This window comes from Budorcas taxicolor, chromosome 18 (genome assembly GCF_023091745.1).
Source record: "Budorcas taxicolor isolate Tak-1 chromosome 18, Takin1.1, whole genome shotgun sequence".
Lineage (NCBI taxonomy): Eukaryota > Metazoa > Chordata > Mammalia > Artiodactyla > Bovidae > Budorcas > Budorcas taxicolor.
Genome location: NC_068927.1, coordinates 56,826,257 through 56,847,232, shown reverse-complemented (window position 1 = coordinate 56,847,232; position 20,976 = coordinate 56,826,257). Strand labels below are relative to the sequence as shown.

Below are 20,976 nucleotides of genomic sequence, written 5' to 3'. Positions count from 1 at the left end.
ACACGGCCCAGAGCCCCATCCCCGCACTAAGATAGGGCTATGAACAGCTCCACAAGAAATGTGTGGAAGCGCCGAAAAAAGCAAGGCATCAAGGACCCTTAAGGAGGACTTCCTTACTCTAAACAGCTTGGCTGTCCCGGGACTAGCCCTAGCCTTTAGTTCATACAGCTCCAGTCCTGGAGCACCAGAGTGGGGCCATCTAAGTCAGAAGGTGACACCCTCCTGGGGAAGACAGTAAGAGCAGTGAAGAAACCAAGCGCCCATTATCAACAAGAAATTTTATTTTTAAATCCAAGAGACCAAAACAAATAAGGAGACTCCTACCCTTGGCTGGCAGATTTAGGTGGTGACCAGGAAGGTGGGGGAGAGGATGACAGCAGGGAGAGTAGGAACACGTCCAAGCGGCCGGTGAGCGGCCTCTTCACTCCGGCGCAGCCTCCATCAAATACCCGTTCTCCGGAGCGAGATACCCGTCGCCTCCCTCGGACTCCATGTACATGTCTCGGCCGTCGTTGCCCAGACCCTCGAGCCCGTTGTCCTGGCCGCCGCCACCCCCACCTCGGGCCTCATCCCTGCCCCGATCGCCGCCCCGCTCCCCCCGCTTGTGCTCCCGGTCCCGGTCACGATCGCGGTCCCGGCGCCGCTCCCGCTCGCTGCGGTGGCTTCGACGTCGGTCCCGGTCACGATCCCGGCCCTTCTCCTCTGGGCCATCCGGGCCGTCCGGACCCAGCTCCCCGGGAGGCCCGTCATCCGGGGGCGCGTCGCCGGCCTCGGAGGGCTCAGCCATGTCGCCGCCGCCGCCTCCGCCTCCGCGCAGCTCCTCCTTGCGCTCCCGCTCCCGCCGCGCCCGCTCCCGGCTCCGGCTGCTGCGCCGCTTGCGGTCCCGGTCCTTGTCCTTGCTCCGCTCCCTGGAGCGCCGCCGCTCCTCCTTGTCGCGACTCCGAGAGCGCCGCCGCCGGTCCCGAGAGCGGGAGCGTCGTCGTTCCCGCTCCTTGTCTCTCTCGCGGCTTCGCTCCCGGCGCTCCCGCTCGCGGTCCCGGTCCCGGTCCCTGTGGGGCAGCGGCGAGGGGCCGGGCCTGGATGAGATGGGCAGAGGTTTGCGGCAGGGCTCCCCCACTCACCGCCCCGCTCCCAGGACACCCGGCCCGGCCTCACCTCTCATCGTAGCGGGAGGTGTCGTCCCGGCCTGAGTGCCGGATGTTGACGTCCGCCCCGCCTCTCCGGGTGCCGCCCAGGCCGCCTCCTGGGGAGGGGCAGACACAGGCGGGTCAGAGCGGGCGGGGACCCCGAGACGGCGGGCAGTGCGGAGATCAGAAGGGTACAGCGCCAGCTGGACGCGCCCTCATAGGGCTCCGGGCTCACCTCCCCCACTGGGGAGGCCCCAGCCCCTGACAGACCCTCTCCCCCCGTCATTCCCGGCCCGAGGCACAGCCCCGATCCTTCTAACTCAAGCCTGACCCGCCTCAAAGCCCGCAGTGGCTGCCCACCGCCCAAGCCCAGGTCAGAGGCCGGCCTCCTCCCTGTCTTTCAGCCCAAGGGCCCCTGGCTCTAAAGGTTCCAGGCATTTTCCAACCTCTTCATGGTCTCCATGTCCTTCCTGCCCAGTGTTGGGGATCATTCACCCGTTCCCCTGGAGTCTCACCCTCCTTTCTACTTAACTCCCACTTACCCTCCGCACCTTAACCCACACCTCACTTCCTCACTCCGCCTGCCCTGACCTACTGGCTGAGGCCCTTCTCCACTCACAGACCACACACTGGCTTCAGAACTTCAGTGGAGTTTCCGATTTCACATGTGTGTGTCTCAGGTGGAGTTTCCAATTTCGTGTATGTGTGTGTACACGCACGTTCAAGAGAGAGCTGATTAACAGCTGCCTCCCCCTCTAGCCTGTACTGAGCCTTCAATCAGGACGCTGGACCAGCAGCCACAATAAAAAGCTGGACGAGCAAATGGCAACAAGGACAACCGGAAGCAGCAGCAGCTACCCTCCTCCTTCAGGTGGGAAACAAACGCAGGCTGAAAAGCCACCTGCCCAGGGTGACTCGGCAAGAAAGGGCAGAGCAGAGACGTGACTCCCTGCTAACTCCAGAAGCTGCCCTCTTACTCAGTCTTCTGCCCCCACTGCCTGGAAGGGAGCTTCGTGAAGCTGTTTCATCTAAGGAATAGCTTTCAGCAATGAGGGTCAAAAGGGAAAAGAGGCAGCTTGGACATGGACATGAAACACCCAAACAGAGGACAAGCCACCCAGCAAGGATGCGGAGAAACAGACCAGTGCTTTCCACGTTCAGGTCACAACCCAGCAGTGGAGTCACATCACTAAATCTGACAGGATGCAACCAACCATTTCTTTAAAAGAAAGAAACAGAATATAAAACACTAGTATATACTGCCCGTAGAAAAGATAAATTACTGTTTCATCAAACTCTTGTTTGGGTTAAATGTATTTTTTCGCATGTACACTGGGTCAAAATGCACTGGCTATCACCATCAGAAAGTTGGAATGCCAATCAAACTAGAAGATTCTGAGATTCCAGGATTCTACAATGGGCAAGAGCAGACTCTGAAGGACTCACTCCAACCCAAAGAAACCAGAGAGGGAGATGAGAACCTATCTATTGAGTTGACACTCGGCAGATACATGTGTGATTTAGTCAGTAAAGGCAAGTCAAGCATAAGAACAGTAGGCTGGGGGCAGAAATAAGATCAGAGGGTACTGGACCCGCCTAGGGTGTCTGCCTAGCGAAGACAATTTTCTCTGACAATTGGGTCACTCCCCCTCACTGGAGTTGGTCCTCGACAGCCAAGTCTGGATGGCACAACCTCAGCCCCAGGTCCAGGCCCAATGCTGAGCCACTTAGATCCACCCACCCAGAAGTGCAGACTCATCCAAGACTGCGTTGTGGAATACCACACTGGCTCCGTGGGGAGAGAGCAGAAGGGACCAACTCACACAGACAGCAAGCCAACAGGGCAGAAGGCACAGAGCTGCCTGGCAGCTCTGGATGCTGCAGGCTCAGCCGCCAGGGCCTCAAGGCCCACAGACTTCCCCCGTCTTTGGGCTCCAAGCCACTGGGGTTTCTACACCAACAAGGCCCCAAGACACCGGGATTCTATACCAACAGACCCCTTTATACTGTTTTCTGGTACTTGCTACCAACCTGACAATAAGAGATGACAGTGAGAGGGACTGAAGCTTTGAGGGCAGCGGCCAACCATGTATGTCTCACCCTTGACTAGAAGCCTGCTACGCAGCTGGCTGGTGATCATACCAGTGTTTACTCAGTAATCAATGAACGAACAGGCCGGATGAGCAGGAGCAAAGTCTAAGTGGATGCCAGAATGACGTTTCAAGCCCCACTGTACACCATTTGCCAGGCTTTGTATCTGAGACACTGAACTCAGTGAGCTCTTGAGATTATTCCCACTTTCTAGGATGAGGAAAATGAGTCAGAAAAGGGGAGAAATCCACCTGCCAGGTATGCGCAAGTCAGAATTTGATCCCAGACTGGCTTCTCCAGGTCAGTACTCTTGCTCCTAATTGGTAACCCAGAATAAAAAACAAAAACAGACCAAGAGAATGCTGGAGACCGAGAGGCTGAGCTGGAGAGAGGGAGGAATGTGAGCAGCTGCATGGGGAAGAGAAGACAGAAAGCAGCGGGGGGGTGGGGAGAGAAGGGAGAGGGAGCCAGCAGGACCCCGAGCCCAGCCAGAGCAGGGCATGCTCACCTAGCCGCCGGGGCCTCCAGCCCTTCACGGTGCGGCCCCTCTCCACGTCCACGAGCACTCTCCTGCCGTCAATCTTCTTGCCGTCTGCATGCTTGTAAGCGGCTGCAACAGATGCGGGGAAGGGGAGGGGGAGGAGTCCCCAGAGGATCCTCTAGTCAGGCAACGGCCCCACTCTGTGGCATCCCGACCCGCCACACCCGCCATGTCCCCGTCAGCACACTTCGGCGCACACACGCACGCACACACACAGGCCCACCAGACAGCCAGGCAACTGACAGCCAGACAACCTTCTCCCAACCCGGGAGGGGCCTGCTCCATCTCACCACCTGCCTCATCACCCCCAAACACTCTTGGGGGGGCCAGCCCACTCCCAACCACTATGCTAACCCTAACCACTGCCCTGGGCTCCCAGGCCAGGCCTACTCCCCTTTGACAGAGCAGCCCCCCCCCCCACCAAGGCGGCCAAAGTCGCTGCAAAGAAACTGGAGGTTAACTTAAGGCTGGACTCTGCAGTGGGGGAGGGCTCCTCCACAACCCCAGGCATGCACCCTAAAACGTCATGCTGGGAGCAGAGGCCCGGCTGGCCGCTCCGCACCCCAGTCCACACCGGTTTCCTTTTACTGTGCTTTTTGTTGGGGGAGGGTGAGCATGGGGGAAACAGACATCAGAACAGAAAATGAACCAGAAGGGGGCAGAAGAAATCTTTAGGAGATGGCAGGGAGTAGAGGGTGGGTTATGGGGGCCCCCTACAGCAGGTGGGGCAGAGGGAAGTGGAGGGAGGCATGGGAGTCGTGCGGTGCTACTGAAAATCCCTGCCTTACCTGCCGAGACTATACCCACCCAGCCCCCAGCCCAGCTCTCCCTCCACACCCCAGTGCAACACGCGCCGGGAAAGGCCGAGCCCGACCTGAGCCTCAGGAAGGGTGCGGAGTAAGGGGGGAGAGGCGGAGAGGAGCGCGTCCCGCGCGTGGGCAGGACCCAGCCAAGGACAGGCCCAAGCCCGGGGCTGCCTCACACAGGGCTCTCGGGAGGCCAAAAACGTCCCTGTTTCCCAACCCCCAGCCCTGGCGGAGGGGGTCATCCTCAACCAGCCACAACACCCGGCCCCGCCCCAGCCCGCTCCCCCCCCAAATAACAACCAGAGGAAGAGAAAAAGGTGCCATTTACCGATGCCAGCCTTGCGGGTGTCCAAACCGAGCGGGATGGGGGGGGCTCGGCAACTCCTGGGGGCCTGGCGAGGAGGCGGGCTTCCCGGGGGGGGACACGGGACCGCTTACCTGGAGCCCCCAAGCTTACCTGAGCACGCGCACAGACCCCACACCCACCACCATGGGGTCAGCTAAAGCTACGGGGGAGTGAGCCAGGGGGTTCTAGGGAGCCCCCGGAGGGGCGAGGAACCACATCTCCTGTACCGCCTGGAGGCAGGCAGAGGAAGTGGTGGACCCCAAAGAAACCTCATGGAGGCCTTGAAGAGGGGGGAGACAGGGTTAACATAGAGCTTGGGAACTTGAAAGGACTATCTTGTTTGAATTCTACAAAGCGGCTAGGGAGGCCTTAGCAAACCTGTCCACCTTCAGCTTTTCCCCATAAAATCCACACTCAGCTAGGCACAGGCCCCACCCCCTCTCAGCACATGGAATGACTTTTCCACCTTGAACTTCTCACTCCCTCCCACCATCTGCTTCAGCCCAAAGGCTGGCACACAAGGGGACAGCTTCGGGGGTCCAGGAGATGGGAGTACTGCCCATGATCCAAGGGGAAGGGGCCGCTGGGCCCCTGAACCCAGAGGAGCGTAGTGGGGGCGGGATTTCAGGACTGGGGACACAGTCAAGCAAAGGACCCCTGCTCTGGTCATGTCCCAAACCCCAGAAGAGGCCCAACCCGGGAAGAACAGCAGAGAAAAATGTGACGTGTGTATCTCTAGGCTTCGCTCGCTCTCCCTCTCTTAGGTCTCCAGCCAGTGGAAGGGTTTTCAGTAAAAGCTCCAGCACCTTCAGCTGTTCACAGCCTGTCGCTCGACCCCTCCCACAGCAATCCCCAAGTCCATGCACTCTGGAGAGCAGCTGGGCTCCACAGCCTCTCGGGAGGCTCCACTGTGACAAGGCAGACAAGACGTGAGCAGAGCACCCCGAGTCTAGCCAACCAAAAAGACTCTCCAGGGCCACCACAGTGAGGGCCCGCAGAAGGGGCAGGGGCAGGGGCCGGGAGAGGAGGGAGGGCTGAAGGGTTCCACAAGGAGCCCTGGCCCTGCTGCGTTCCCACCGCCGTGCCGCGGCCGTCGGGAAGCCAGGAATGCTGGGGGTTAAACCAAGGCCAACTGGAGTGGCCGGCTGCCTTTCCCATTGGGGAGCATCTCTCCCCTCCCGGGATCAGCAAGATTGTCGGAGAGCACCTGGATGGGGCCAGAAGGGACAGAGGGCACCCAAATAAGGAAAGGGCTCTGGGTGCAGGGAGGCGGAGGGGTGGCTGGGGGTGGGAGGAGGGAGGCCTCGCTGCTCCTGAGCTGCCTGGCTAAGCTGGGCTGGTGTGCGGTGCTGAGTGATCTTACCCATGATACAAACCCTTATACCAACCATACACTGAGGTGTTGTAAGGGGAGCGTAAGCATCAGCTGCAAGCCAGCTGCGTGGTGGCTGCAGTGACAATAAGAACAGTCAATTAATACGGCGGCCCCTGGACACGCCGCAGCCCTGCCCACCCCCGCCCGCCCAGCCCTGCCCATGTGGACGCCGCCGCGGCCTCAACGGGGGCTTTGGAGGTGTGGGGGCAGGCGCTGAACACGCAGACCAGCCCACTGCCCGCCGAGGAACAGGGTGAGGGCCAGGGGTGGGGAGGTGGAGGGTCGGGTGGCCCAGCCCCAGCTCAGCTGGGGGGAGGAGAGGGCAGGTTCAAAGGCCAGTCCTCACTGCAACCTGGCCGCCCCCAAATCTGCTGGGGGAAATGGGGAGAGGCTCCCCAAAAATCCGACCCCTCCCCCCACCTCCAACTAGCCCTAGCCCCCACCGGGTTCCCTCCTTGCCCCTGAGGTTCAACGTGTGACACTTACCTCCCCAGGTTCACACACACACACACACACACGTTGTGGGGGGTTTTGGTTTTTGTTTTTTAAAAAACACGTATATAAAAAACAAAAAAAAAGATATATCAGAAACAGAGGGAGGAGGAGAAGAGACATCGCTAATGTCAGGTCTGGCGGGGACGGGGGGTAGGGGACAGACGACGGGAAGGGGCTGGGGCAGTAGAGAAGAGAGAGGGCCAGAGGGCAGAGTGCGGGGGGGCCACTCACAGTGCATGTCCCGCTCGTGTTCGTACTCGATGAAGGCATAGCCCCGGGGCTTTCCCGACCGCTTACTGTAGACCATGTGTATCTGGAGGGTGGGTGGCAGGAGGCAGAGGTCAATTCTGACAAGGCGACAACTCACTGTATCAATCACACAGCTCTGGGCTGGATGATGCCAGCAACAGATGCTTCTGACCCTCCCCCGGCCCCTTCAAGGACCCAGAGTGGCTGATGCTCTAACGGCCTTGGGCTTAACAACTGATGTGCACAACGACCTCAAGCCCTTGCTAGAGCCCAGAGCAGCTGAGGAACTTCTGAACCAAATGAAGAAATGTCCGTTATACATGCAGCCGTGCTCTAGAACAAGAGTCAACATACACTTTCTACACAGAGCCAGAGAGCAGGCATTTCCAGCTTCAGGGCCACTCAGTCCCTGTCGCACCTGCCTAACTGCCCTGCAGCAACAGCAGCTGCAGACAGTGAAGTGGGCCTGGCTAGATTACCAACGAACTTCACTCACTAAGTCTGCAGTTTGCTGACTTGTGCTCTAAATCAGCAGCAAGTAATCATGACCTCTTTGCCTTCCTTCCGCTATCCCGAGACTCCGGCATGGATGTGTGGGCAGGACAGAAACCCAGGCCGTGGCGTCTGAAGCCCAAAATGGCGCGGTGCCTCCTCCCTCCCTCCGCACACCTTCAACTCAAGCACCCCTGCTCTGGTCCACTCACCCTTTTGATGGGTCCATACACCTCAAACTCTCTCCGGAGCTTGGACTCTGTCGTGTCATAGTTCTACAGGGAGACAGAAAGGAAGTGAGAGAAGCCCTCAAACACCCCATGGACCGAGTCTACTGTCCACAGCCACGCTCTCCATAGCCTAGGGCGCCAGGGGTTGGGAGCTGGGGACTCACCACTCTAGCCACGAAGAGAGTCTTGAAGGCATCACCCTGAGCATTGGGATCATTGTGAGGGTCCCCTGTGCAGGATAAAAAAAATTCTGTAAGTAGTCATCAACAGCATCACAGAGCAAGAAAGAGACTGATGGACATAGGCCCAGAACTTCCGGTCGGCTACCATGGGCCGGCCCCTCTCTGAGCCCCGACTGCCCTGAAGCACAGCAGACCTCATCTGAGTGGCTGATTTAGGTTGATTAAAGGAAGGGATGAGACTGACTTCAAGCTGACAGGATGGCAGCCAGCCTACTGCCCCCCCTTTTCAGGCCTACATATCCTGAGTCCCAAGTCCCTCCCAGGTGGGAGTAGCTAAGCCCAAAAGGGCATCTCTGGAGAAGCAACTTGATCCTGCCAGGCACTGCTTCCTCTGCCACCTGCAGTGCCACAGTGCCACCCATTGGTAAGGCCTGCAACTGCAGCCCATAGGAAAACCTGAGATCAAGCAACCCTTAGATGGCAACTCGATTTCTTCCCTGTGCCCTGTGGCCTCAGGGAGGAACCCACAGCTGGCCACATTGGGTGGATGGGATTAACTCCCAGCCTTACTACTGCCAGACCACTGAGGACCAACCAGCTCCACAGACAAAGCCAGACTCTTACAGAACTAATTCCACAGGTGATTCAGACAGGTCACGTTCATCCCTGTGCCTGCCCCTCACTTCCTCACCCGAAGCCCGTCCTTCTGGGTTGTAACCGTCTGTGCCCACATGTCTCAATCTGCATCCATTCACCCAAAAGGTATCTGTTAAGCACTATCTGCCTGAAACTCCCATAGGTGCTGGAGTAACAACAGTGAAAAAGAAGGAAAAAAGACCCCTGCCTTCCTGGAGCTCATCTATTACTGCAGGGAGGCTGCCGGTAAACCACCTAAGACCAACCATCATCCAGTTCTATCCAGTAATAACAGAGAGATGGGGAGAAGCATTTTACTGGGAAGGTCAGGAAAGGCCTCACTGAAATACCATTTGACAGGAAGGTGTATTTAACAGGAGACAAACTTCAGCACCACCAGAGGGTAGGTGGTACCGCAGTGGCATTACAAGGCACCCAATCACTGCCTGCAGGACCGGATGGAGCCCAAACAGCAGAGAGCAGAGCTTCTGCATGAGCAGCCAAAGGTTCCTGGCAGACACAGGGAAACCACTCTGCCACAAGAGACCCTATGGTTTTTGCTTAACCAAGAGGCCCAGGAGCGTGACCCAAGGTAAAAGCTAGCGCAGTGCCCACGAATCTCAGCCAAGACGGTGGCAACGAGCTGAGGTTCATCAGCAGTTCACCGGCAGCACGCGCACACCCTCACGCCATTCCACCCGGCTGGCAGCTCTGCCCTCAGGGAATCCTTGGGCAAAGAGGTTATTTATGCAGCAGCCCAGAGCAGGGGTTCAAAAGACTAGACTGTGGGGATGAGAAACGAGGAAGTATCTCAGAACTCTGACTCCTGCTAAGCGGACCCAGACTCCACAGACCTTCATTTTCTCTTAAAAACTGGAGTAACAAACCCTACTGCACTTGGAAGCTGTAAGTAAAAAAACACGAAATACATCAAGTGTTCAGCAAGGTGCCCTTGAACGGTAGCTGTTAATGGTGGCAAGGCACAGCCCGTTTCCGCACCGGGGGATGGAGGCTCCTAGGGCAGAGCCATGCTGTGCTTGTGCTGTGCTTGAGCCATCCTTTTTGTTTCCTTTTCTATCACAGGGAAGTTCAACACTTAAGGAAAGAGAGGACAGTATAATGAACCCCTCAGAACCAACCTCCATGGTTACCACATGGCAACACTGGTTACATCTCTATCCCGAGCAGTATACTAAGGCAAACTCCAGATATACACCACCTCTGCCGCAGCTAATAGAGACTTTAGAAACCAGTAACCACGGTACTAGTATCACACCTTAAAAAGTTAACATCAGTTCTTTATTTTCACCAAAACGCAGTGTTCAAATGTCCTCAACTGTTTCCAAACAAGCTTTCTGCAGGTGGCTCATTTAAATCAGGACCCGAACAAGCTCCACAATGACCATCTGGCTGAGGTGCCCTTTGACTCTTTAACCCCTTTGGTCCACTCCCTTCCCACCTGCTTCCCCAGCTTTCACATTCATTTAAGGAAACTGGATCACAAGTTTGTCGTATACAGTCTCCCATATCCTAAATTCAACTATCCTCAGTATCGTTTAACATGCCAGAATTCTTTTTTTTTTTTTTTAAACTCACGTGGGTCAGACTCCAAGGCCTGTGCCCCAGCAACAGAGCTGAGAGGATCCCCAAGTCAACTGCTGTCAACAGCTGTTGTGTGCCAGGTCCTACAGGAGCGGGGGCCACAATGGTGAGCAAATTCCACCAGAACCCTGCTTCCTGCACTGTGAACCAATGTAACATGTTCATCAGCGAATTCCTCCCGCAGACTGAAATGACCAAGGTGCAGCAGGACTCAGGGCTTTCGGTGTGCAAGGGGACTCTACCCAAGCAAGGAAGCCATGAAAGGCTTCCCTGAGGAGTGACGCTGCCAGACACATAAAGGGCAGTTGCATACACAACAAGGTACCATGTGAGACTGGCGGACGGCCTGGGCAGAGCCCCAGCAACAGGAGACCATCTGGGAAAGAAGAGGCAAGAAAAGACGCCAGCGCAGGCTGGAGCAAGAGGAGAGGGAGCATGGGCAGAATGCACCCTCAGCGGGCAGGGAAGGGACTTCGGTCTTTAGGTTGAAAGCCAAAGGAAGCTGTATAGGAGTTTCCTGGCGACCCAGTGGTTAGGACTGCACTTTCACTGCAGAGGGCCCGAATTCAATCCCTGTTTGGGGAGCAAAGATTCTGAGGGCAACATGGTACAGCTCAAAGGGGAAAAAAAAAAAAGCTATTAGCAGAGAAAGGTATAATCAAGAGCTGTACTTCAAAAAGCCCTAGAGGACTTGCGGAGGACAGAGATGTAGGTAAATTCATTAGACTGCGTGTCCAGGCTGGAGGGGCCTTCAGGGGTGGTGGACACAGAGAGGATGCTCAGATCTGTGGCATTCAGAGAGTAGCACGGGTAGGTCTTGGAGACAATCGGGGGAGACAGCAAGAAAAGGTGTTAAAAGCAAACTGAGTGGAAACGATTGGCCATGACTCGCAAAGCTGGATGACCATGTTCCAGTGAAGCAAACATCGAAAGAAGACCAGGCTGGTGAGGAGAGGAAATCCTGATTGTGGTGCAAGATGCCTCTGAGGCATCCAAGACGACAGGAATGCAGTGAAAGCCAGAGCTCAGAGCGCTGAATTGAGACACCCAGGTATTCGGTTATCAGGTGTCTGTCTGATGAGCTCCATAAGCAATGGACTTCTCCAGGAAATGTGATTCAGAGTGACGTGATTCACTGGAGCCTCACGAGCATGGGAGGAAAACCCGTCTTTTGACTACACAGTCCTTGCTCTAATAAGAAAAGGCCCCCTGTGGTTGATATGGGACTCTTTTGTAAAGTCTGGTTAATGACTACAATGTCCCTCCCCCAAACTCCGACTCCTCCTGTACCTGGAAGGGATGAAGCACTTCCAGCCCAAAGGCCAGGGAGCTGAGGTGGAACCAGAACTGCCTCATGAGCCTGGACCTCACTGCCTTGGCCTGGGAGACCCAGCTGGGCAGGGGCCACCTCTCCAAGGGCAGACACCTGCAGGAGGCAGCCCAGAGTACCAGGTTCCCTTCCTGTCTGCCTTATTCCATGAGCTCCTGCTTAAAAGCCTAAACCAAATATAGGCTTTGGCAAATAGTGGGGGCTAATAAAGTGAACTGACAACAACCTACATTCTGAAATAAGAGTCCTGGGGTGGACCTGGGGAAGAGAAACACAAGCATGCTTGAATAAGAGATGAAAAGAGGAGAGACTTACACATTTTTAGCTCTGTCTCGACTTCCTGCTGTCGCCGCTCAATCTTTTCCCGTCTCTGTCAGGAGAAAGGTAGACAACTGAATACAGATAGGAGGGCCCTGATATCAGGGAACATCCTGAAGATGCAAAAAAAAAAAAAAAGTGAGGCAGAAGGCAAACGTTACATACCTTCCTCTCCATGCGTTCCTCCCGGGTTTCTGCTCGAGTTGGAGGAGGGGCATCTCGAGGGTCCTGGGAATAAGGAGAGTGACAGCGGTGGGAGGAAGGGGAAAACAGCCAGGAACAGCCAATCAAGAAATAACAAACATCTTGGCCACACTCTCCTGCACGTTTACACACATGCCCACACAAACATGGACAGTTCCCAGGCCAGTGGAGGCGGGGGAACAGTGCAGATCAAAGCGTGGTCCGTAGACGAATGCAATCTGAGAACAGTTACTGGTCTGTGACAAGAGAAGTAGAGAAACTGAGACAAAATATGCAGAAACGTCTACAGCAATCTAACAGAGTAGCTTTATGTTCACTGAACTTAGAAATGTGATTTTAACTCTGTATTCTCTAAAAATACTAGAAGAGAGAAAACAATCCTCTTGTATTTATCAAAAGCATTGATCTGCACTCCTCTATCATATCACACTGTGAGTATCACAATACTGGTCCTCTATTACAGACAGGAATCAGGACCAGGCCTGAAGCAAAAGGAGCTGGCAGTGCAGAGCTCGGGGTAAGCAACTGGACACCCTCTGAGGGCCAGAGCAGTCCTTAAAGGCCTCAGCAAGCTCCCATCAAACACCTGGCACATGACCCTCGCCTGTCACACACCGAGAGTTATTAAATTAGTTTAATTGGCTAATAACATTTTCCAAGTACCGGTTCACTGAGGGCGGCAAGTCTCACCAAAGAACCACTCTTCTGTCATCTCACTATTAACTTCTGCTCCACAAGTTCCTCCTCCTCCCCTTTCCCTCTCATGCCAGATGGTTATTCTTCTGACTTCTGGCCGTGTGCCAACATACTCAGATGTTCTTTGACCACCTTAAGAGGTGGACTGTTGTTATTCCAATTTCACAAATGAAAAAACTGAGGTCCATGAGCCTAAGTCATTTATCGATGTTTGCCCTGAGGGTACAAAGCTGAAATCCTCAAGACCACCATCTTAACAGCACATCACCTGGTGTTAACCCTTTAATGACAAAAATGGTAAATAAAATAAGAAATATTGACCATTCCCGACTGCTTGGTGCCAAGCCCTGTAACAAAATTTTCAATTAATTCTGTCAATTATCACAAAGATATAAACATTCCCTTGCTATACATAAAGTGACCACAGGACTAAAAGAATCTGCTGCTTGTCCAAGGTTACACAGCCGATAAATGTGCCAAGGACTACTTAACTCAACAGTCTGAATCCTCAACTGGTAGTTACTGTCACAAACTACTGAACTGTCACAAAAACTCAACAAGGGATACATAATGAACCCTGATCAAGACAAGAAAACTGGGACTTTCCTCGTGGTCCAGGAGCTAAGACTGCTCACTCCCAGTGCAGGGGGCCTGGGTTCCATTTCCATCTCTGGTCAGGGAACTAGATTCCACATGCCACAACTAACAGTTCCCATGCCGTGACTAAAACGGGGCACAGCTAAATAAAGAAATAATAATCACCCAGCCCAGAAAACTGGCCAGACACTGAACTCCCCAGTCCAGCCCCACGACGCCCCAGAACCCAACCCAGGTCCAAGTCTGCTCACTGAACTCACCTCAAACTCTCGGATGTAGGGCGCGATGCCACAGTAAGGTTGATTGTGGTGTTTTTCATGTGGCAGTTTCTCCAAGGGTGGGAGGTATGGGATGGGGTCACGGGGAGCAAAGAGGGCCAGAAGGTTGGGCGGCAGGAACTGGGTCATCTTGCCAAGTCTGAGAGCAGAAGCCTTATATTAGGGTGGGCTGGGGGAGGTGAAGCCCCTATAACCCCTTGACTCCCAGGAAAAGAAGGAAATAGAAGCACAAATCTCAGTATCAAAACAGGTTCTGTACAGCGCGCTCCTAAGTCACAAGGAAAAGGAGTAAATCTGAATGAAAGAGGGTTTTGGTGGGAGGGTTGTGTGAAGACGGGCCAAGCCGGTAAAGGAAACAAAGACTAAACAAGGGTTTCTGAGTAATGAAGTCTCAGAGTCCTCGGCAAGGAACCGCGGGGCTGAGGGTCCGGGAGCGGTTGTGGGGACATCAAGGATCCTGAGAAAGGGAGTCCAGGGCAGTGGTGGCTGGTGGTCCCATACCGTGGATAACAGGTTACGGGGCGAGGGTCGCAGAAAGTCTTCGATTAAGGAACGGGGTCAAAAGTAGCAAGCCTCTCAAGCCAGGGGGTTGTGGGTAATAGATCTGGACCCCACAAACGAAATGAATTATGGGTAAGGGTCCGCGGAGGCGACAAGAAAAAAGCAACATACCGCAAGGGCCTGTGGTAAGTGCTGAGGAGGACAGGGGCTATGGAAAGAGAGCTTAAGTGACCAGAGAACTCTGGGTAAGGGATGCAAAAAAGGTGCTGTGACGGTGGCGCGGGAAAGGGACCCGGCCGCGGGGAAAGGACCGGGGCCCACCGCAAGGGCTTGTGGGTAGCGGCCCCGCACCCGGTAAAGCCACTCAGTCACACTCACCCGCCGCGCGGCGCCCTCCTCGGCCTAGCGACGGTCCGGGGGCTCGCGGCGGCTCCGGCGGCCCTTCAGCAGCGGATACTCCGGCTCTCGCTCCGACTCCGGCGGCGTCCGCGTCCCTCAGTCTCTGTCGCCCGCCTAGCGCGCGCACCAGGCCGCAGCTCACGAGCCCGCGCGGCCTCGGCTCGCGACAGGGGCAAGGGGTGGGAACAGCCTCAAATCCCTCCGCCGTTCGCAAGGCGCACGCGCTACGCCAGTCAATCACAACTCAGTCACAGGGACCCTGGTGCCGCCGCAGGCACTGCGCAGGCGCGAAGCCACTACCCCCGCCTTCCGGCGTCTTAGACGCCTTTGCCGCGGCAGGCTGGAAGTCACAGTACGCACGCGCGCTGAGCCCCAAGCGGTCCCTTTCCACCTCGCGTTCTGGACTCCAACCGCCTCTGTCCGCGAGACTCTTCTGGATGCTCCACCCCTTTCCCTAACACACTTCCCGGATCTTGGGCGCATGCGTGTATGATCAGTTACCAGTATTATACCCTTCCGCCGCCTAGCAAAGAGTCCCTACGTGGAGGATGTGCTTACCTAAGCTATTAAATCAATAACTTCTCCATCCAGCGCACCATGTACTCGACACTGTTTGGATTCTGAAGATGTAGCATGTGACTAAAGCAAAGTCTCCCTTTTTTGAGTTTGCATCGTGCGGAGGGAGACAATAAAGGCATTAAAAAAATAACTGCTGATAGTGGCCGTCACAATAAAAAAAGGGCAGAATAAGGTGTTCAGCTGTGGAAGAGGAGCAGTTTTAGAAAGGACGACGGGGTTTCGTCGGTGGTGTAGTGGTAAAGATTCCGCATTTCCACTGCAGGGGGCGCAGGTTCAATCCCTGGTCAGGGAACTAAGATCCCGCATGCTGTGTGTTGCACCAGACAGAAAAAAAAATTTTTTTGAAAAGGATGATAATGGAAGGCTCTTCTGAAGATGACATTTAAACAGAGGCCCAAGGAAAGGGAGATCGGGGCGGAGTTAACAGCAAGTGCAAAGGCCCTGAATTAGGAAGGATGGCGGGAGTCCCAGGTTGTTGGTGGAGAGAGTAGAGAACTGATGGCCATGTTATTTAGGGTTCTGGAGAAGGCAGTGGCACCACACTCCAGTACTCTTGCCTGGAAAATCCCATGGACGGAGGATCCTGGTAGGCTGCAGTCCATGGGGTAGCTGGGAGTCGGACACGACTGAGCGACTTCACTTTCACTTTTCACTTTCATGCATTGGAGAAGGAAATGGCAACCCGCTCCAGTGTTCTTGCCTGGAGAATCCCAGGGATGGTGGAGCCTGGTGGGCTGCCGTCTCTGGGGTCGCACAGAGTCGGACACGACTGAAGCGACTTAGCAGCAGCAGCAGCAACAGACCTGTAAAAAGTTAAGTATTTTTTAAGTTTTTTGGATAGATTCAATTGCCTATTTAATAATAATTGCAGGAATTATTACAAATTTAAATGATTATTATCATATTTTAAGTACTTTGACATATTTGGTTTATCTACGTATGTATATGGGAACCCCCTGAACTATTTTTTTGGAGCCTTCCCAAAATTCTGAAATTATTTCGAAATAAAAAATTTAATGAAAATAAAGTTAAACGTGCTTTAATAATTTTTTTCCCCGTATCATTGAAAAGTAAATTTCTGAGGCAATGCACCTCTAAATGTTTCAGCATGCATCTCCTAAGATTAAGAGCATTCTTCTACATAACCACAAAACTACTTTCACCTCTGAGAAAGTTTATCCAGTCCCACAAAACTATTTTCACCTCTAAGAAAGTTTATCCAGTCTCTATTTCAGATTTATTCAGAAATCAGACTTTCCCAATAGACCCACAAGTATTTTGTTTTAATCTCAACCAGAAGTCAATCAAGCCTCATGCATTGCATTTGGTTGTCCTGTCTCTTTATCCTTTTTTTTTCTTTATTCTCTTTTAATATAGAATACAGACACAGGCACTTTTTCCCAAATTATGTTGTTGGTTTTTCCCCCAAGTTCAGACCAGTTTCCAGTAGAAAGTCCCACATTCTGGATTTCTGATTATTTCCTCATGGGGTTTACAGTCTCTTGCACTAACCCTGTTTGCCTGTAAAATGGAAATTGAGTCTGAAGTTTGAGTAAACTGATGTTGAGCATTTTTGGTAAGAACTTTTCCCTGGTGATACTTAAGACTTCGACTGCATCACATCTGGAGATAGTCCCACTATTATGATGCTGAGTTTGGCCACCTGATCAAGGAGCCAACTGACAGATCTCCCTCTAGAAATACATTTTCTCCTCGGTAATCTGAGCAGTGAGACTTTGCCACTGTTCCCCAACCATCTCGTCTCTCACCCCCTGGATGTAGCAGCCATTGCTGATCTTTGCCAGAATAAAGTATCACATGGGGGAGAGGGCAGATTTTATTTGAAAATAAATAGGAAGTTACTAAAGGGCTTGGATCAGAAGATGGACAAAGCATAATTTGCATTATTAAAAGATCACATCAATGGCAATAGACAGAAGAAAATGCAGGAAAGAGGCTGAAGGGGAACAAGCAGATGCTCAGGAGGCTAGAATTTCCAGGAAAGAGATGATGGGTTGGACTAAGAAGGTAGTGTTATTGAACTCAGGTTCAGCTGCTCACCACTGGGAAGTCAATACTCCAGAGATGAGTGTCAGTAGGAAGGGAAAGTTGCTTTATTCAGGAGGCCAGGCATCTGGGGAGAAGGTGGACTCATGTACCAAAGAACCAACTCCCCCCTACCAATCAGAGCACGAGAACTTTTATTTATTTATTTATTTATTTTGACTGTACCATGCTACATGGAGGAATCTTAGTTCCCCAACCAGGAATGGAACCTGTGCCCCCTGCAGTGGGAGAGTGGAGTCTTAACCACTGGACCACCAGGGAAGTTCCACAAGAACTTTTTTTTTCTCTCTCTCTCTTTTTAATTTGGTTGCTTAAGTGTTAGTCACTCAGTCATGTCTAACTCTTTGTGACCTCATGAACTGTAGCCCACCAAGCTCCTCTGTCTGGGATTCTCCAGGCAAGAATACTGACGTGGGTTGCTATTCCCTTCTCCAGGGGCTTTTCCTGATCCGAGGATCTAACCCACATCTCCCGCATTGGAAGGTGGGTTCTTTACCATCTAAGCCACCAAGGAAACCCTGGTTGCTTATTATTTATTTATAATAGTGAAAGATGTTTATCAGTTTTCACAATCAGTAGCCAGACAAAAAAAAATAAAAGATAATTACAATTGCAAGCCATAATGGGAACATGAGTAACTTAACAATATAAAATAATTACATACCACTTGGGGGTCAAGTAGAGTGATGTGGTAAGTGGAAGTGCATACATACACATGTTCTCATCCACCCAGCCAGTCTATGTCTTTTGGTTGGCGCATTTAATCCTATTTACAGTTAAGGTAATTATGTAAGACCCGTTACCATTTTCTTAATTGTTTCGGGTTTATTTTCTGTAGGTTTTTCCTCGTCTTATGTTTCCTGCCTAGAGAAGTTCCTTTGGCATATGTTGTAAAGCTGGTTTGGTGGTGCTGAATTCTCTTAACTTTTTTATTTGGAAATCTTTGATTTCTCCATCAAAAATGAATGAGAGTCTTGCTGGGTAGAGTATTCTTGGTTGCAGATTCTTCCTTTTCATCACTTTAAATATATCATGCCATTTCCTTCTGGCCTGTAGAGTTTCTGTTGAGAAATCAGCTGATAGCCTGATGGGAGTTCCCTTATATGTTGTCATTTTTTCCCTTGTTGCTTTTAATATTTTATCTTTGTCTTTAATTTTTGTCAGTTTGATTACTATGTGTCTTGGTGTGTTCCTTCTTGGGTTTATCCTGCTTGAGACTCTCTGTGCTTCCTGGACTTGATTGACTATTTCCTTTCCCATGTTAGGGAGGTTTTCAGCTATTATTTCTTCAAGCATTTTCTCAGATCCTTTCTCTCTCTCTTCTCCTGCTGGGACCCCTATAATGCAAATGTTCACTCATTTAATGTTGTCCCAGAGGTCTCTTAGGGTTCTTCATTTGTTTTCATTCTTTTTTTCTGTATTCTGTTGTGTGGCAGTGATTTCCACCATTCTGTTCTCCATGTCATTTATCTGTTCTTCTGCCTCAGCTATTCTGCTGTTTATCCCTTCTAGTGTATCATTCATCTCTGTTTGTTCTTTAGTTCTTGTCGGTCTTTGGTAAACATTTCTTGCATCTTCTCCATTGTTTTTCTGAGATCCTGGATCATCTTCACCATCATTATTCTGAATTCTATTTCTGGAATCTTGCCTATCTCCACTTCATTTAGTTGTTTTTCTGGGGTTTTATCTTGTCCCTTCATTTGGGTTTCCCTGATAGCTCAGCTGGTAAAGAATACACCTGCAATGCAGGAGACCCAGGTTTGATTCCTGGGTTGGGAAGATCCACTGGAGAAGAGATAGGCTACCCACATCAGTATTCTTGGGCTTCCCTGGTGGCTCAGCTGGTAAAGAATTTGCCTGCAATTCAGGAGACCTGGGTTCAATCCCTGGGTTGGGAAGATCCCCTGGAGAAGGGAAAGGCTACCCACTCCAGTATTCTGGCCTGGAGAATCCCATGAACTATATAGTCCATAGGGTTGCAAAGAGTTGGACACGACTGAGAGACTTTCACTTTCATCTGGGACATAACTTTCTGCTTTTTCATCGTGATTCACTTTCTGTAATATGGTTTTTGTTTTAGCTGCTTGGGACTGTGCTTCTTCCGTCTGCCCTCTGATGGATGAAGCTAAGAGGCTTGTGTAAGCTTCCTCATGGGAGAGATTGGTGATGGAAAAAACTGGGTCTTGTTCTGGTGGGCAGGGCCTTGCTCAGTAAAGCTTTAATCCAGTTATCTGCTGATGTGTGGGGTTGTATTCCCTTCCTTGTAGTTGCTTGGCCTGAGGTGACCCAGCCCTGGGGTCTTTGGGCTTTATGGTAGGGTTAATGGTGAACTCCAAGAGGGTTAAGGTCAAGGGGAACCTTCCTGATCTGACGCTTTGAGTGCCTCCATCCCTGTGGTGAGCCCCTGCCAACCCGCATCTCCACAGGAGACCCTCCAACACTAGCAGGTAGTTTTAGTTCAGTCACCTGTGGGGACATTGCTCCTTTCTTCTGTATGTTGGTGCACACAAGGTTTTGTTTGTGCCCTCCAAGGACTTCCCTGGTGGCTCAGACAGTAGAGCGTCTGCCTGCAATGCAGGAGACCCAGGTCCAATCCCTGGGTTGGGAAGATCCCCTGGAGAAGGAAATGGCACCCCACTCCAGTATCCTTGCCTGGAAAATCCCATGGATGGAGGAGCCTGGCAGGCTACAGTTCACAGGGTCCCAAAGGGTCAGACACAATTGAGCAACTAACTCTTTCTTTCCAAGACTGAACACTCTGTTTCCCCCAGACCTGTGGAAGTCCTGTAATCGGATTTTGCCTGCCTTTAAAGCTAGATTTCCTGGGCATTCCTAGTCCCTTTGTAGGATCTCCAGACTGGGGAGCCTGACATAGGGTTCAGAACCTTCACAGCAGCGGGAGAACTTTTTTGGTATGATTGTTCTCCAGTTTGTGGGTCACCCACCCGGCAGGTATGGGGTTTGATTTTATTGTGATTGTGCCCCTCCTACCATCTCGTTGTGGCTTCTTCTTTGTCTTTGGAAGGGTATCTTTGTTGGTGGGTTCCAGAGTCCTCCTGTCAATGGTTATTCAACAGCTATTTGTAATTTTGGTGTTCTCCCAGGAGGAGATGAGCACACATCCTTCTATGCCACCATCTTGAACCGGAAGTGCCCCCCACAAGAACTTTTAAAAGAGTGTTTCAGGGATGCATGCAGAGCAGTACAGTCATCTCTGACAATCATCTTGAAATTCGTCATGCAGTTGTCTGACCAACATCATCTTGATTGTTTTAAGTACAGTTAATCTTCAGTTGGACCATAAAGAAAGCTGAGTGCTGAAGAATTGATGCTTTTGAACTGCAGTGTTGGAGAAGACCCTTGAGAGTCTCTTGGACTGCAAGGAGATCAAGCCAGTCAATCCTAAAGGAAATTAGTCCTGAATATTCATTGGAAGGACTGATGCTGAAGCTGAAGCTGCAATACTTGGCCACCTGATGCAAAGAACTGACTCACTGCAAAAGACTCTGATACTGGGACAGACTGAAGGCAGGAGGAGAAGGGGACGACAGAGGACCAGATGGTTGGATGGCATCATCGACTCAATGGACATGAGTTTGAGCAAACTCTGGGAGATGATGATGGACAGGGAAGCCTGGTGTGCTGCAGTCCACGGGGTCGCCAAGAGTCAGACATGACTGAGCGACTGAACTGAACTGAATCTTCAGTTCCAGAGGTAGTTTGTTCCCATTTCTTTGAGGGCAGTTCGGGAACTGTGCAAGGCGAAGCAGCTTATGTCGTGGCCACAGTCTGGTTATCACGCAGTTAACTTCTTCCACCTGGTGGAGGTTTTGGT

At 52.3% G+C, this 20,976-nt stretch overlaps 1 protein-coding gene across 2 annotated transcripts; it reads right to left on the bottom strand.

Moving 5' to 3' along the window:
• Positions 1 to 259: 259 nt before the first annotated feature.
• On the bottom strand, positions 260 to 14,660 carry SNRNP70 (small nuclear ribonucleoprotein U1 subunit 70). 2 transcript variants are annotated; one of them, XM_052655391.1, is made up of 10 exons: positions 14,475 to 14,660; positions 13,578 to 13,734; positions 11,986 to 12,048; positions 11,818 to 11,872; positions 7,917 to 7,981; positions 7,735 to 7,797; positions 7,013 to 7,094; positions 3,727 to 3,828; positions 1,156 to 1,243; positions 260 to 1,076 (listed from the first exon to the last, which is right to left on the bottom strand). In XM_052655391.1, exons 2-10 carry the CDS (start codon positions 13,722 to 13,724, stop codon positions 422 to 424), a joined length of 1,320 nt encoding a protein of 439 aa, XP_052511351.1. In that variant the 5' UTR covers positions 13,725 to 13,734; positions 14,475 to 14,660; the 3' UTR covers positions 260 to 421. The 2 variants fall into 2 exon arrangements, with proteins under 2 accessions (XP_052511351.1, XP_052511353.1); XM_052655393.1 differs by having other exon boundaries at positions 260 to 1,049.
• Between the last annotated feature and the right edge of the window lie 6,316 nt (positions 14,661 to 20,976).